Below are 16,293 nucleotides of genomic sequence, written 5' to 3' on the forward strand. Positions count from 1 at the left end.
TGACCTATCTAACTAGTATAGTACTGCTGACCTATCTAACTAGTATAGTACTGCTGACCTATCTAACTATTAGTTATAGTACTGCTGACCTATCTAACTATTAGTTATAGTACTACTGACCTATCTAACTATTATAGTACTGCTGACCTATTTAACTATTAGTTATAGTACTACTGACCTATCTAACTATTAGTTATAGTACTACTGACCTATCTAACTATTATAGTACTGCTGACCTATTTAACTATTAGTTATAGTACTGCTGACCTATCTAACTAGTATAGTACTGCTGACCTATCTAACTATTATAGTACTGCTGACCTATCTAACTATTAGTTATAGTACTACTGACCTATCTAACTATTAGTTATAGTACTACTGACCTATCTAACTATTATAGTACTGCTGACCTATTTAACTATTAGTTATAGTACTACTGACCTATCTAACTATTATAGTACTGCTGACCTATTTAACTATTAGTTATAGTACTACTGACCTATCTAACTATTAGTTATAGTACTACTGACCTATCTAACTATTATAGTACTGCTGACCTATTTAACTATTAGTTATAGTACTGCTGACCTATCTAACTAGTATAGTACTACTGACCTATCTAACTATTATAGTACTGCTGACCTATCTAACTATTAGTTATAGTACTACTGACCTATCTAACTATTAGTTATAGTACTACTGACCTATCTAACTATTATAGTACTGCTGACCTATTTAACTATTAGTTATAGTACTGCTGACCTATCTAACTAGTATAGTACTGCTGACCTATCTAACTATTAGTTATAGTACTGCTGACCTATCTAACTATTAGTTATAGTACTGCTGACCTATCTAACTATTAGTTATAGTTCTGCTGACCTATCTAACTATTAGTTATAGTACTGCTGACCTATTTAACTAGTATAGTACTGCTGACCTATCTAACTATTAGTTATAGTACTGCTGACCTATCTAACTATTAGTTATAGTACTGCTGACCTATCTAACTATTAGTTATAGTACTGCTGACCTGTCTAACTATTAGTTATAGTACTGCTGACCTATTTAACTATTAGTTATAGTACTGCTGACCTATCTAACTATTAGTTATAGTACTGCTGACCTATCTAACTATTAGTTATAGTACTGCTGACCTATTTAACTATTAGTTATAGTACTGCTGACCTATCTAACTATTATAGTACTGCTGACCTATCTAACTATTATAGTACTGCTGACCTATCTAACTATTAGTTATAGTACTGCTGACCTATCTAACTAGTATAGTACTGCTGACCTATTTAACTATTAGTTATAGTACTGCTGACCTATCTAACTATTATAGTACTGCTGACCTATCTAACTAGTATAGTACTGCTGACCTATCTAACTATTAGTTATAGTACTGCTGACCTATCTAACTAGTATAGTACTGCTGACCTATTTAACTATTAGTTATAGTACTGCTGACCTATCTAACTAGTATAGTACTGCTGACCTATCTAACTATTAGTTATAGTACTGCTGACCTATCTAACTATTAGTTATAGTACTGCTGACCTATCTAACTATTAGTTATAGTACTACTGACCTATTTAACTATTAGTTATAGTACTACTGACCTATCTAACTATTAGTTATAGTACTGCTGACCTATCTAACTGTTAGTTATAGTACTGCTGACCTATCTAACTATTAGTTATAGTACTGCTGACCTATCTAACTATTAGTTATAGTACTGCTGACCTATCTAACTATTAGTTATAGTACTGCTGACCTATCTAACTAGTATAGTACTGCTGACCTATCTAACTATTAGTTATAGTACTGCTGACCTATCTAACTATTAGTTATAGTACTGCTGACCTATCTAACTATTAGTTATAGTACTGCTGACCTATCTAACTTATAGTACTGCTGACCTATCTAACTATTAGTTATAGTACTGCTGACCTATCTAACTAGTATAGTACTGCTGACCTATCTAACTATTAGTTATTGTACTGCTTACCTATCTAACTATTAGTTATAGTACTGCTGACCTATCTAACTAGTATTGTACTGCTGACCTATCTAACTAGTATAGTACTGCTGACCTATCTAACTAGTATAGTACTGCTGACCTATCTAACTATTAGTTATAGTACTGCTGACCTATCTAACTATTAGTTATAGTACTGCTGACCTATCTAACTATTAGTTATAGTACTACTGACCTATCTAACTAGTATAGTACTGCTGACCTATCTAACTATTAGTTATAGTACTGCTGACCTATCTAACTATTATAGTACTGCTGACCTATTTTACTATTAGTTATAGTACTGCTGACCTATCTAACTAGTATAGTACTGCTGACCTATCTAACTATTAGTTATAGTACTGCTGACCTATCTAACTATTAGTTATAGTACTGCTGACCTATCTAACTATTAGTTATAGTTCTGCTGACCTATCTAACTATTAGTTATAGTACTGCTGACCTATTTAACTAGTATAGTACTGCTGACCTATCTAACTATTAGTTATAGTACTGCTGACCTATCTAACTATTAGTTATAGTACTGCTGACCTATCTAACTATTAGTTATAGTACTGCTGACCTATCTAACTGTAGTAGTATAACTGTCTAACTTTTACTATAACTGTCTTATTGTCTCTCTCTCTGGCTCCATCACTATTCTGTCTGGCTTCTCTGTCTCCCCTCTCTCTCCTTCTGTCTGGTTTCTCTGTCTCTCCTCTCCCCTTCTGTCTGGTTTCTCTGTCTCCCCTCTCTCTCCTTCTGTCTGGTTTCTCTGTCTCCTCTCTCTCTCCTTCTGTCTGGTTTCTCTGTCTCTCCTCTCTCCTTTTGTCTGGTTTCTCTGTCTCCCCTCTCTCCTTCTGTCTGGTTTCTCTCTCCTTCTGTCTGGTTTCTCTCTCCTTCTGTCTGGTTTCCCTCTCCTTCTGTCTGGTTTCTCTCCCCTCTCTCCTTCTGTCTGGTTTCTCTCCCCTCTCTCCTTCTGTCTGATGCCTCTCCCCTCTCTCCTTCTGTCTGGTTTCTCTCTTCTTCTGTCTGGTTTCTTTCTCCTTCTGTCTGGTTTCTCTCCCCTCTCTCCTTCTGTCTGGTTTCTCTCTCCTCTCTCCTTCTGTCTGGTTTCTCTGTCTACCCTCTCTCCTTCTGTCTGGTTTCTCTCTCCTTCTGTATGGTTTCTCTCTCCTTCTGTCTGGTTTCTCTCTCCTTCTGTCTGGTTTCTCTCTCCTTCTGTCTGGTTTCTCTCTCCTTCTGTCTGGTTTCTCTCCCCTCTCTCCTTCTGTCTGATGTCTCTCCCCTCTCTCCTTCTGTCTGGTTTCTCTCTTCTTCTGTCTGGTTTCTCTCTCCTTCTGTCTGGTTTCTCTCCCCTCTCTCCTTCTGTCTGGTTTCTCTCTCCTCTCTCCTGTCTGGTTTCTCTCTCCTTCTGTCTGGTTTCTCTCCCCTCTCTCCTTCTGTCTGGTTTCTCTCTCCTTCTGTCTGGTTTCTCTCTCCTTCTGTCTGGTTTCTCTCTCCTTCTGTCTGGTTTCTCTCACCTCTCTCCTTCTGTCTGGTTTCTCTCTCCTTCTGTTTGGTTTCTCTGTCTCTCCTCTCCCCTTCTGTCTGGTTTTTCTGTCTACCCTCTCTCCTTCTGTCTGGTTTCTCTCTCCTTCTGTCTGGTTTCTCTCTCCTTCTGTCTGGTTTCTCTCCCCTCTCTCCTTCTGTCTGGTTTCTCTCTCCTTCTGTCTGGTTTCTCTCTCCTTCTGTCTGGTTTCTCTCTCCTTCTGTCTGGTTTCTCTCTCCTTCTGTCTGGTTTCTCTCTCCTTATGTCTGGTTTCTCTCTCCTTATGTCTGGTTTCTCTCTCCTTCTGTCTGGTTTCTCTCTCCTTCTGTCTGGTTTCTCTCTCCTTCTGTCTGGTTTCTCTCTCCTTCTGTCTGGTTTCTCTCTCCTTCTGTCTGGTTTCTCTCTCCTTCTGTCTGGTTTCTCTCCTCTCTCTCCTTCTGTCTGGTTTCTCTCCCCTCTCTCCTTCTGTCTGGTTTCTCTCCCCTCTCTCCTTCTGTCTGGTTTCTCTCCCCTCTCTCCTTCTGTCTGGTTTCTCTCCCCTCTCCCCTTCTGTCTGGTTTCTCTCCCCTCTCTCCTTCTGTCTGGTTTCTCTCTCCTTCTGTCTGGTTTCTCTGTCTCTCCTCTCTCCTTCTGTCTGGTTTCTCTCTCCTTCTGTCTGGTTTCTCTGTCTCTCCTCTCCCCTTCTGTCTGGTTTCTCTGTCTACCATCTCTCCTTCTGTCTGGTTTCTCTCTCCTTCTGTCTGGTTTCTCTCTCCTTCTGTCTGGTTTCTCTCTCCTTCTGTCTGGTTTCTCTCTCCTTCTGTCTGGTTTCTCTCCCCTCTCTCCTTCTGTCTGGTTTCTCTCTCTCCTGTTTGGTTTCTCTCCCCTCTCTCCTTCTGTCTGGTTTCTCTCTCCTTCTGTCTGGTTTCTCTCTCCTTCTGTTTGGTTTCTCTCCCCTCTCTCCTTCTGTCTGGTTTCTCTCTCCTTCTGTCTGGTTTCTCTCCCCTCTCTCCTTCTGTCTGGTTTCTCTCTCCTTCTGTCTGGTTTCTCTCTCCTTCTGTCTGGTTTCTCTCTCCTTCTGTCTGGTTTCTCTCCCGTCTCTCCTTCTGTCTGGTTTCTCTCTCCTTCTGTCTGGTTTCTCTCTCCTTCTGTCTGGTTTCTCTCTCCTTCTGTCTGGTTTCGCTCTCCTTCTGTCTGGTTTCTCTCTCCTTCTGTCTGGTTTCGCTCTCCTTCTGTCTGGTTTCTCTCTCCTTCTGTCTGGTTTCTCTCTCCTTCTGTCTGGTTTCTCTCTCCTTCTGTCTGGTTTCTCTCCTCTCTCTCCTTCTGTCTGGTTTCTCTCCCCTCTCTCCTTCTGTCTGGTTTCTCTCCCCTCTCCCCTTCTGTCTGGTTTCTCTCCCCTCTCTCCTTCTGTCTGGTTTCTCTCCCCTCTCCCCTTCTGTCTGGTTTCTCTCCCCTCTCCCCTTCTGTCTGGTTTCTCTCCCCTCTCTCCTTCTGTCTGGTTTCTCTCTCCTTCTGTCTGGTTTCTCTCTCCTTCTGTCTGGTTTCTCTCTCCTTCTGTCTGGTTTCTCTCCCGTCTCTCCTTCTGTCTGGTTTCTCTCTCCTTCTGTCTGGTTTCTCTCTCCTTCTGTCTGGTTTCTCTCTCCTTCTGTCTGGTTTCGCTCTCCTTCTGTCTGGTTTCTCTCTCCTTCTGTCTGGTTTCTCTCTCCTTCTGTCTGGTTTCTCTCTCCTTCTGTCTGGTTTCTCTCTCCTTCTGTCTGGTTTCTCTCCCCTCTCCCCTTCTGTCTGGTTTCTCTCCCCTCTCTCCTTCTGTCTGGTTTCGCTCTCCTTCTGTCTGGTTTCTCTCTCCTTCTGTCTGGTTTCTCTCTCCTTCTGTCTGGTTTCTCTCTCCTTCTGTCTGGTTTCTCTCTCCTTCTGTCTGGTTTCTCTCCTCTCTCTCTCCTTCTGTCTGGTTTCTCTCCCTCTCTCCTTCTGTCTGGTTTCTCTCCCTCTCCCCTTCTGTCTGGTTTCTCTCCCCTCTCTCCTTCTGTCTGGTTTCTCTCCCTCTCTCCTTCTGTCTGGTTTCTCTCCCTCTCTCCTTCTGTCTGGTTTCTCTCTCCTTCTGTCTGGTTTCTCTGTCTCTCCTCTCTCCTTCTGTCTGGTTTCTCTCTCCTTCTGTCTGGTTTCTCTGTCTCCCTCTCTCCTTCTGTCTGGTTTCTCTCTCCTTCTGTCTGGTTTCTCTGTCTCTCCTCTCTCCTTCTGTCTGGTTTCTCTCTCCTTCTGTCTGGTTTCTCTGTCTTTCCTCTCCCTTCTGTCTGGTTTCTCTCTCCTTCTGTCTGGTTTATCTCTCCTTCTGTCTGGTTTCTCTGTCTCCCCTCTCTCCTTCTGTCTGGTTTCTCTCTCCTTCTGTCTGGTTTCTCTGTCTCTCCTCTCTCCTTCTGTCTGGTTTCTCTCTCCTTCTGTCTGGTTTCTCTGTCTTTCCTCTCCCCTTCTGTCTGGTTTCTCTCTCCTTCTGTCTGGTTTATCTCTCCTTCTGTCTGGTTTCTCTCCCCTCTCTCCTTCTGTCTTGTTTCTCTCTCCTTCTGTCTGGTTTCTCTGTCTACCCTCTCTCCTTCTGTCTGGTTTCTCTCTCTCCTGTTTGGTTTCTCTCCCCTCTCTCCTTCTGTCTGGTTTCTCTCTCCTTCTGTCTGGTTTCTCTCTCCTTCTGTTTGGTTTCTCTCCCCTCTCTCCTTCTGTCTGGTTTCTCTCTCCTTCTGTCTGGTTTCTCTCTCCTTCTGTCTGGTTTCTCTCTCCTTCTGTCTGGTTTCTCTCTCCTTCTGTCTGGTTTCTCTCCCCTCTCTCCTTCTGTCTGGTTTCTCTCCCCTCTCTCCTTCTGTCTGGTTTCTCTCCCTCTCTCCTTCTGTCTGGTTTCTCTCCCCTCTCTCCTTCTGTCTGGTTTCTCTCCCCTCTCTCCTTCTGTCTGGTTTCTCTCCCCTCTCTCCTTATGTCTGGTTTCTCTCTCCTTCTGTCTGATTTCTCTCCCCTCTCTCCTTCTGTCTGGTTTCTCTCTCCTTCTGTCTGGTTTCTCTTCCCTCTCTCCTTTTGTCTGGTTTCTTTCCCCTCTCTCCTTCTGTCTGGTTTCTCTCTCCTTCTGTCTGGTTTCTCTCTCCTTCTGTCTGGTTTCTCTCTCCTTCTGTCTGGTTTCTCTCTCCTTCTGTCTGGTTTCTCTCTCCTTCTGTCTGGTTTCTCTGTCTCCCCTCTCTCTCCTGTCTGGTTTCTCTGTCTCCCCTCTCTCTCCTGTCTGGTTTCTCTCCCCTCTCTCCTTCTGTCTGGTTTCTCTCCCCTCTCTCCTTCTGTCTGGTTTCTCTCCCCTCTCTCCCTCTGTCTGGTTTCTCTCCCCTCTCTCCTTCTGTCTCCCCTCTCTCCCTCTGTCTGGTTTCTCTCCCCTTTCTCCTTCTGTCTCCCCTCTCTCCCTCTGTCTGGTTTCTCTCCCCTCTCTCCTTCTGTCTCCCCTCTCTCCTTCTGTCTGGTTTCTCTCCCCTCTCTCCTTGTGTCTCCCCTCTCTCCCTGTGTCTGGTTTCTCTCCCCTCTCTCCGTCTGTCTCCCTTCTCTCCCTCTGTCTGGTTTCTCTCCCCTCTCTCCCTCTGTCTGGTTTCTCTCCCTCTCTCCTTCTGTCTCCCCTCTCTCCCTCTGTCTGGTTTCTCTCCCCTCTCTCCTTCTGTCTCCCCTCTCTCCCTCTGTCTGGTTTCTCTCCGCTCTCTCCTTCTGTCTCCCCTCTCTCCCTCTGTCTGGTTTCTCTCCCCTCTCTCCCTCTGTCTGGTTTCTCTCCCCTCTCTCCTTCTGTCTCCCCTCTCTCCCTCTGTCTGGTTTCTCTCCCCTCTCTCCCTCTGTCTGGTTTCTCTCCCCTCTGTCCCCTCTCTCAGGTTGCTGATGAGGACATGACCATGGGTGAAGTGTGCCCCCAGAAGAGGACCTCGACAAAGAACTATATTCGTCTTCTCCTCCTCATCCTCGTCCCTGTTATCATCCTGCTAACCTGTCTACTGCTGGTTCTACTGGCCTTCTCAGGTACACACACACTGAGAACATTCTTCTTGTTCCTCTGACAGAGTTGTCTCCCTTATTAATATATATTCACTACTCCCTGACCATCACAACATCTCTCCACTTCTCCCTGACCATCACAACGTCTCTCCACTTCTCCCTGACCATCACAACGTCTCTCCACTTCTCCCTGACCATCACAACGTCTCTCCACTTCTCCCTGACCATCACAACGTCTCTCCACTTCTCCCTGACCATCACAACGTCTCTCCACTTCTCCCTGACCATCACAACGTCTCTCCACTTCTCCCTGAATACCCAGAGTTACCTCTGCTGCAGAGGATAAGTTCATTACAGTTATCAGCCTCAGAAATTGCAGCCCAAATAAATAAATAAATGCTTCAGAGTTCAATTAGCAGACACATCTCAACATCAACTGTTCAGAGGAGACTGTGTGAATCAGGCCTTCATGGTTGAATTGCTGCAAAGAAACCACAACTAAAGGACACCAATAAGACGAAGAGACTTTCTCCAAGAAACACAAACAATGGCGCAGAGTAGGTGAACGGATGATCTCCGCATGTGTAGTTCCCACCATGAAGCATGGAGGAGGAGGTGTGATGGAGTGGGGGTGCTTTGCTGGTGAATGACAGGTTGCCACTGAGACTGCATAGTATTGATTCATCAACTGTTCAGAACGTCTCTCTCTTCAATATATAGACTGTATCGTCTCAGACTGTAAGATTCCTCCTGTGTTTGTTGTGTTTCAGGGATCTTTGGGAATGTTTTCTTCATGGGAGTAGAGTCAGGAGAGTCGGACCCCCTCTTCGGCACGGCGTACCCTGTCTCCACGGACACTCCGTTCACCGCTATCGGGACATCTCCCGTTAACCCTAACGTGACCGGATCTGCCAGGACAGCGACCGCAGACCTATCCGACCGTGAACACAACCTAAAACCAACTGGAACTCACTATATTCCACACACGGACACCACTGTCACACACTCCTCTTCATCCTCTTCTTACTTCTCTTCCACTACTCCTCCCACCGTGGTTCACTCAGACCCTCGTGATTGGGTGACCTCTATGACATCACTGGGCACCTCCTTGCCAATCAGCACCACCCAAGATCCTTCGAGTCCCGCCTCCAGCCAAGGTAAGAACCCTCCCCCCTCTCTCTCTCATTCAATTCAATAGACTTTATTGACATGGAAAGTTAAATTACTTATATTGTCAAAGTATACAGAAAACAAAAAAGGTGTGGTAGTAGACCAGTGTCAACATGACTGAGAAGACACATGACCTGGTAGTAGACCCGTGTCAACATGACTGAGAAGACACGTGACCTGGTAGTAGATCTCTGGGCAGCCAGGTTGGTCTGTGACGACCGGTCTCTATAGCCAGACTGTCCTCTCTGGGCAGCCAGGTTTGTCTGTGACGACCGGTCTCTATAGCCAGACTGTCCTCTCTGGGCAGCCAGGTTTGTCTGTGACGACCGGTCTCTATAGCCAGACTGTCCTCTCTGGGCAGCCAGGTTGATCTGTGACGACCGGTCTCTATAGCCAGACTGTCCTCTCTGTCAGCCAGGTTTGTCTGTGACGACCGGTCTCTATAGCCAGACTGTCCTCTCTGTCAGCCAGGTTGGTCTGTGACGACCGGTCTCTATAGCCAGACTGTCCTCTCTGGGCAGCCAGGTTTGTCTGTGACGACCGGTCTCTATAGCCAGACTGTCCTCTCTGGGCAGCCAGGTTGGTCTGTGATGACCGGTCTCTATAGCCAGACTGTCCTCTCTGGGCAGCCAGGTTGGTCTGTGACGACCGGTCTCTATAGCCAGACTGTCCTCTCTGGGCAGCCAGGTTGGTCTGTGACGACCGGTCTCTATAGCCAGACTGTCCTCTCTGGGCAGCCAGGTTGGTCTGTGACGACCGGTCTCTATAGCCAGACTGTCCTCTCTGAGTAGCCAGGTTGGTCTGTGACGACCGGTCTCTATAGCCAGACTGTCCTCTCTGGGCAGCCAGGTTGGTCTGTGACGACCGGTCTCTATAGCCAGACTGTCCTCTCTGGGCAGCCAGGTTGGTCTGTGATGACCGGTCTCTATAGCCAGACTGTCCTCTCTGGGCAGCCAGGTTTGTCTGTGACGACCGGTCTCTATAGCCAGACTGTCCTCTCTGGGCAGCCAGGTTGGTCTGCGATGACCGGTCTCTATAGCCAGACTGTCCTCTCTGGGCAGCCAGGTTGGTCTGTGATGACCGGTCTCTATAGCCAGACTGTCCTCTCTGGGCAGCCAGGTTTGTCTGTGATGTCCGGTCTCTATAGCCAGACTGTCCTCTCTGGGCAGCCAGGTTTGTCTGTGATGACCGGTCTCTATAGCCAGACTGTCCTCTCTGGGCAGCCAGGTTTGTCTGTGATGACCGGTCTCTATAGCCAGACTGTCCTCTCTGGGCAGCCAGGTTTGTCTGTGACGACCGGTCTCTATAGCCAGACTGTCCTCTCTGGGCAGCCAGGTTGGTCTGTGATGACCGGTCTCTATAGCCAGACTGTCCTCTCTGGGCAGCCAGGTTTGTCTGTGACGACCGGTCTCTATAGCCAGACTGTCCTCTCTGGGCAGCCAGGTTGGTCTGTGACGACCGGTCTCTATAGCCAGACTGTCCTCTCTGGGCAGCCAGGTTTGTCTGTGATGACCGGTCTCTATAGCCAGACTGTCCTCTCTGGGCAGCCAGGTTTGTCTGTGACGACCGGTCTCTATAGCCAGACTGTCCTCTCTGGGCAGCCAGGTTGGTCTGTGATGACCGGTCTCTATAGCCAGACTGTCCTCTCTGGGCAGCCAGGTTTGTCTGTGATGACCGGTCTCTATAGCCAGACTGTCCTCTCTGGGCAGCCAGGTTTGTCTGTGACGACCGGTCTCTATAGCCAGACTGTCCTCTCTGTCAGCCAGGTTTGTCTGTGACGACCGGTCTCTATAGCCAGACTGTCCTCTCTGTCAGCCAGGTTGGTCTGTGACGACCGGTCTCTATAGCCAGACTGTCCTCTCTGGGCAGCCAGGTTTGTCTGTGACGACCGGTCTCTATAGCCAGACTGTCCTCTCTGGGCAGCCAGGTTGGTCTGTGATGACCGGTCTCTATAGCCAGACTGTCCTCTCTGGGCAGCCAGGTTGGTCTGTGACGAACGGTCTCTATAGCCAGACTGTCCTCTCTGGGCAGCCAGGTTGGTCTGTGACGACCGGTCTCTATAGCCAGACTGTCCTCTCTGGGCAGCCAGGTTGGTCTGTGACGACCGGTCTCTATAGCCAGACTGTCCTCTCTGAGTAGCCAGGTTGGTCTGTGACGACCGGTCTCTATAGCCAGACTGTCCTCTCTGGGCAGCCAGGTTGGTCTGTGACGACCGGTCTCTATAGCCAGACTGTCCTCTCTGGGCAGCCAGGTTGGTCTGTGATGACCGGTCTCTATAGCCAGACTGTCCTCTCTGGGCAGCCAGGTTTGTCTGTGACGACCGGTCTCTATAGCCAGACTGTCCTCTCTGGGCAGCCAGGTTGGTCTGTGATGACTGGTCTCTATAGCCAGACTGTCCTCTCTGGGTAGCCAGGTTTGTCTGTGACGACCGGTCTCTATAGCCAGACTGTCCTCTCTGTCAGCCAGGTTGGTCTGTGATGACCGGTCTCTATAGCCAGACTGTCCTCTCTGTCAGCCAGGTTGGTCTGTGACGACCGGTCTCTATAGCCAGACTGTCCTCTCTGTCAGCCAGGTTGGTCTGTGATGACCGGTCTCTATAGCCAGACTGTCCTCTCTGGGCAGCCAGGTTGGTCTGTGATGACCGGTCTCTATAGCCAGACTGTCCTCTCTGGGCAGCCAGGTTGGTCTGTGATGACCGGTCTCTATAGCCAGACTGTCCTCTCTGGGCAGCCAGGTTGGTCTGTGACGACCGGTCTCTATAGCCAGACTGTCCTCCCTGGGCAGCCAGGTTTGTCTGTGATGACCGGTCTCTATAGCCAGACTGTCCTCTCTGGGCAGCCAGGTTGGTCTGTGATGACCGGTCTCTATAGCCAGACTGTCCTCTCTGTCAGCCAGGTTGGTCTGTGACGACCGGTCTCTATAGCCAGACTGTCCTCTCTGTCAGCCAGGTTTGTCTGTGACGACCGGTCTCTATAGCCAGATTGTCCTCTCTGAGTCTGTACCTAGTCAGTTTTTTCCTCTGTTTTATATCAGTCTCACGGTGCTCAGAACCTTATGCAGAGTTGCACAGAAAAAGCCATATCATATAAGTGGCCAATAAAAAGAAAAGATTAAGACGGGCAGCAGAACACAGAGACTGGACAGAGGAACTCTGCCTAGAAGGCCAGCATCCTGGAGTCTCCTCTTCACTGTTGACGTTGAGACTGGACAGAGGAACTCTGCCTAGAAGGCCAGCATCCTGGAGTCTCCTCTTCACTCTTGACGTTGAGACTGGACAGAGGAACTCTGCCTAGAAGACCAGCATCCCGGAGTCACCTCTTCACTGTTGATGTTGAGACTGGACAGAGGAACTCTGCCTAGAAGACCAGCATCCCGGAGTCACCTCTTCACTGTTGATGTTGAGACTGGACAGAGGAACTCTGCCTAGAAGGCCAGCATCCCGGAGTCACCTCTTCACTGTTGATGTTGAGACTGGACAGAGGAACTCTGCCTAGAAGGCCAGCATCCCAGAGTCACCTCTTTGCTGACTGGTGTTTTGTGGGTACTATTTAATGAAGCTGCCAATTTAATGAAACTTGTGAGGCGTCTGTTTCACAAACTCAACACTCTAATGTACTTGTCCTCTTGTTCAGTTGTGCACCGGGGCCTCCCACTCCTCTTTCTAATCTGGTTAGAGCCAGTTCACGGGGTTCTGTGAAGGGAGTAGTACACATCGTTGTACGAGATCTTCAGTTTCTTGGCAATTACTCACATGGAATAGCCTTCATTTCTCAGAACATGAATAGACTGACAGGTTTCAGAAGAAAGGTATTTGTTTTTGGCCATTTTAAGCCTGTAATTGAACCCACAAATGCTGATTCTCCAGATACTCAACTAGTCTAAAGAAGGCCAGTTTTATCCCTTATTTAATCAGGACAGCAGTTTTCAGCTGTGCTAACATAACTGCAAAAGGGTTTTCTAATGATCAATTAGCCTTTTAAAATGATAAACTTGGATTAGCTAACCCAACGTGCCATTGGAACACAGGAGTGATGATTGCTGATAATGGGCCTCTGTTCGCCTATGTAGATATTCCATTAAAAATCTGCCGTTTCCAGCTACAATAGTCATTTACAACATTAACAATGTCTACACTGTATTTCTGATCAATTTGATCAATTATTTGAATGGACAAAAAATATATATTTTCTTTCAAGAACATGGAAATTTCTAAGTGACCCCAAACTTTTGAACAGTAGTGTGTATCTCAATGACTTCCTTAGAGGCTGACTGTGAAGGCTCTGAGAGAGGTGTCAGTGGGCTGACTGTGAAGGCTCTGAGAGAGGTGTCAGTGGGCTGACTGTGAAGGCTCTGAGAGAGGTGTCAGTGGGCTGACTGTAAAGGCTCTGAGAGAGGTGTTAGTGGGCTGACTGTGAAGGCTCTGAGAGAGGTGTCAGTGGGCTGACTGTGAAGGCTCTGAGAGAGGTGTCAGTGGGCTGACTGTAAAGGCTCTGAGAGAGGTGTTAGTGGGCTGACTGTGAAGGCTCTGAGAGAGGTGTCAGTGGGCTGACTGTGAAGGCTCTGAGAGAGGTGTCAGTGGGCTGACTGTGAAGGCTCTGAGAGAGGTGTCAGTGGGCTGACTGTAAAGGCTCTGAGAGAGATGTCAGTGGGCTGACTGTGAAGGCTCAGAGAGAGGTGTTAGTGGGCTGACTGTAAAGGCTCTGAGAGAGATGTCAGTGGGCTGACTGTGAAGGCTCTGAGAGAGGTGTCAGTGGGCTGACTGTGAAGGCTCTGAGAGAGGTGTCAGTGGGCTGACTGTGAAGGCTCTGAGAGAGGTGTCAGTGGGCTGACTGTGAAGGCTCTGAGAGAGGTGTCAGTGGGCTGACTGTGAAGGCTCTGATAGAGGTGTCAGTGGGCTGACTAAAGGCTCTGAGAGAGGTGTTAGTGGGCTGACTGTGAAGGCTCTGAGAGAGGTGTCAGTGGGCTGACTAAAGGCTCAGAGAGGTGTTAGTGGGCTGACTGTGAAGGCTCTGAGAGAGGTGTTAGTGGGCTGACTGTGAAGGCTCTGAGAGAGGTGTCAGTGGGCTGACTGTGAAGGCTCTGAGAGAGGTGTCAGTTGGCTGACTGTGAATGCTCTGAGAGAGGTGTCAGTGGGCTGACTGAAGGCTCAGAGAGAGATGTCAGTGGGCTGACTGTGAAGGCTCTGAGAGAGATGTCAGTGGGCTGACTGAAGGCTCAGAGAGAGATGTCAGTGGGCTGACTGTGAAGGCTCTGAGAGAGGTGTCAGTGGGCTGACTGTGAAGGCTCTGAGAGAGATGTCAGTGGGCTGACTGTGAAGGCTCTGAGAGAGGTGTCAGTGGGCTGACTGTGAAGGCTCTGAGAGAGGTGTCAGTGGGCTGACTGTGAAGGCTCTGAGAGAGGTGTCAGTGGGCTGACTGTGAAGGCTCTGAGAGAGGTGTCAGTGGGCTGACTGTGAAGGCTCTGAGAGAGGTGTCAGTGGGCTGACTAAAGGCTCTGAGAGAGGTGTTAGTGGGCTGACTGTGAAGGCTCTGAGAGAGGTGTCAGTGGGCTGACTAAAGGCTCAGAGAGGTGTTAGTGGGCTGACTGTGAAGGCTCTGAGAGAGGTGTTAGTGGGCTGACTGTGAAGGCTCTGAGAGAGGTGTCAGTGGGCTGACTGTGAAGGCTCTGAGAGAGGTGTCAGTTGGCTGACTGTGAATGCTCTGAGAGAGGTGTCAGTGGGCTGACTGAAGGCTCAGAGAGAGGTGTCAGTGGGCTGACTGTGAAGGCTCTGAGAGAGGTGTCAGTGGGCTGACTGTGAAGGCTCTGAGAGAGGTGTAAGTGGGCTGACTGTGAAGGCTCAGAGAGGTGTCAGTGGGCTGACTGTGAAGGCTCTGAGAGAGGTGTCAGTGGGCTGACTGTGAAGGCTCAGAGAGAGGTGTTAGTGGGCTGACTGTGAAGGCTCTGAGAGAGGTGTTAGTGGGCTGACTGTGAAGGCTCTGAGAGAGGTGTCAGTGGGCTGACTGTGAAGGCTCTGAGAGAGGTGTCAGTGGGCTGACTGTGAAGGCTCTGAGAGAGGTGTCAGTGGGCTGACTGTGAAGGCTCTGAGAGAGGTGTCAGTGGGCTGACTGTGAAGGCTCTGAGAGAGGTGTCAGTGGGCTGACTAAAGGCTCTGAGAGAGGTGTTAGTGGGCTGACTGTGAAGGCTCTGAGAGAGGTGTCAGTGGGCTGACTAAAGGCTCAGAGAGGTGTTAGTGGGCTGACTGTGAAGGCTCTGAGAGAGGTGTTAGTGGGCTGACTGTGAAGGCTCTGAGAGAGGTGTCAGTGGGCTGACTGTGAAGGCTCTGAGAGAGGTGTCAGTTGGCTGACTGTGAATGCTCTGAGAGAGGTGTCAGTGGGCTGACTGAAGGCTCAGAGAGAGGTGTCAGTGGGCTGACTGTGAAGGCTCTGAGAGAGGTGTCAGTGGGCTGACTGTGAAGGCTCTGAGAGAGGTGTAAGTGGGCTGACTGTGAAGGCTCAGAGAGGTGTCAGTGGGCTGACTGTGAAGGCTCTGAGAGAGGTGTCAGTGGGCTGACTGTGAAGGCTCAGAGAGAGGTGTTAGTGGGCTGACTGTGAAGGCTCTGAGAGAGGTGTCAGTGGGCTGACTGTGAAGGCTCTGAGAGAGGTGTCAGTGGGCTGACTGTGAAGGCTCTGAGAGAGAGGTGTCAGTGGGCTGACTGTGAAGGCTCTGAGAGAGGTGTCAGTGGGCTGACTGAAGGCTCAGATAGGTGTCAGTTGGCTGACTGAAGGCTCTGAGAGAGATGTCAGTGGGCTGACTGTGAAGGCTCTGAGAGAGGTGTCAGTGGGCTGACTGAAGGCTCAGAGAGGTGTCAGTGGGCTGACTGTGAAGGCTCTGAGAGACTCTGGGTTTAGGTCGGTGAGGAAGTAGTCTACAGTGCTGCTGCCAAGGGAAGAGCTGAAGGTGGACCTACCAGAAGAGTCCCCTCTCAGCCTACCATTGACTATGTACAGACTCAGTGTTCCAGAGCTTCAGGAGCAGTGCTCCATTTGAGTTTTTCACTTTGTCATAGTTGTTTCTGGGGGGTCTGTGGGGAGGGAAAGGTTGTTGCTTCCTGGTCGGTGTTTATCCCCATGACTGTTAATAGTGTCTGGTTCTTCTGCTGTTCCAGCATTCAGGTCTCCACAGACCAGGACGTTGCCTTGGGCCTGAAAGGGACTCATCTCCCCCTCTAGAATGGAGAAACTCTCTTCATTGAAGTAGGGGGACTGAGGGGGGAATGTGGCACAGAGGAAGACGCTTTTATCTGTTAAGAGCCTCCTTGTTGTCAAGATAGTCTGTTGATTTTTAACCATGTAAAGAATTCTCCTGTTTTGATCAATTCGATTGAATTGATTAGTTCAGATTTATACCATATTAGCATTCCCCCTGAGTCTCTGCCCTGTCCCGAGTCTCTGCCCTGTCCCGAGTCTCTGCCCTGTCCCGAGTCTCTGCCCTGTCCCGAGTCTCTGCCCTGTCCCGAGTCTCTGCCCTGTCCCGAGTCTCTGCCCTGTCCCGAGTCTCTGCCCTGTCCCGAGTCTCTGCCCTGTCCCGAGTCTCTGCCCTGTCCCGAGTCTCT

At 48.8% G+C, this 16,293-nt stretch overlaps 1 protein-coding gene across 1 annotated transcript in view; it reads left to right on the plus strand.

Moving 5' to 3' along the window:
• corin (corin, serine peptidase) overlaps positions 1–16,293 on the plus strand; it is a 136,220-nt gene that overhangs the window by 13,508 nt on the left and 106,419 nt on the right. Inside the window, 2 exon segments of the mRNA XM_064940870.1 lie at positions 7,412–7,556; positions 8,303–8,689. Of these exon segments, the coding sequence (XP_064796942.1) occupies positions 7,412–7,556; positions 8,303–8,689 (532 nt within the window).

The sequence above is a fragment of the Oncorhynchus masou genome, chromosome 27 (assembly GCF_036934945.1).
Source record: "Oncorhynchus masou masou isolate Uvic2021 chromosome 27, UVic_Omas_1.1, whole genome shotgun sequence".
NCBI classification, from domain to species: domain Eukaryota; kingdom Metazoa; phylum Chordata; class Actinopteri; order Salmoniformes; family Salmonidae; genus Oncorhynchus; species Oncorhynchus masou.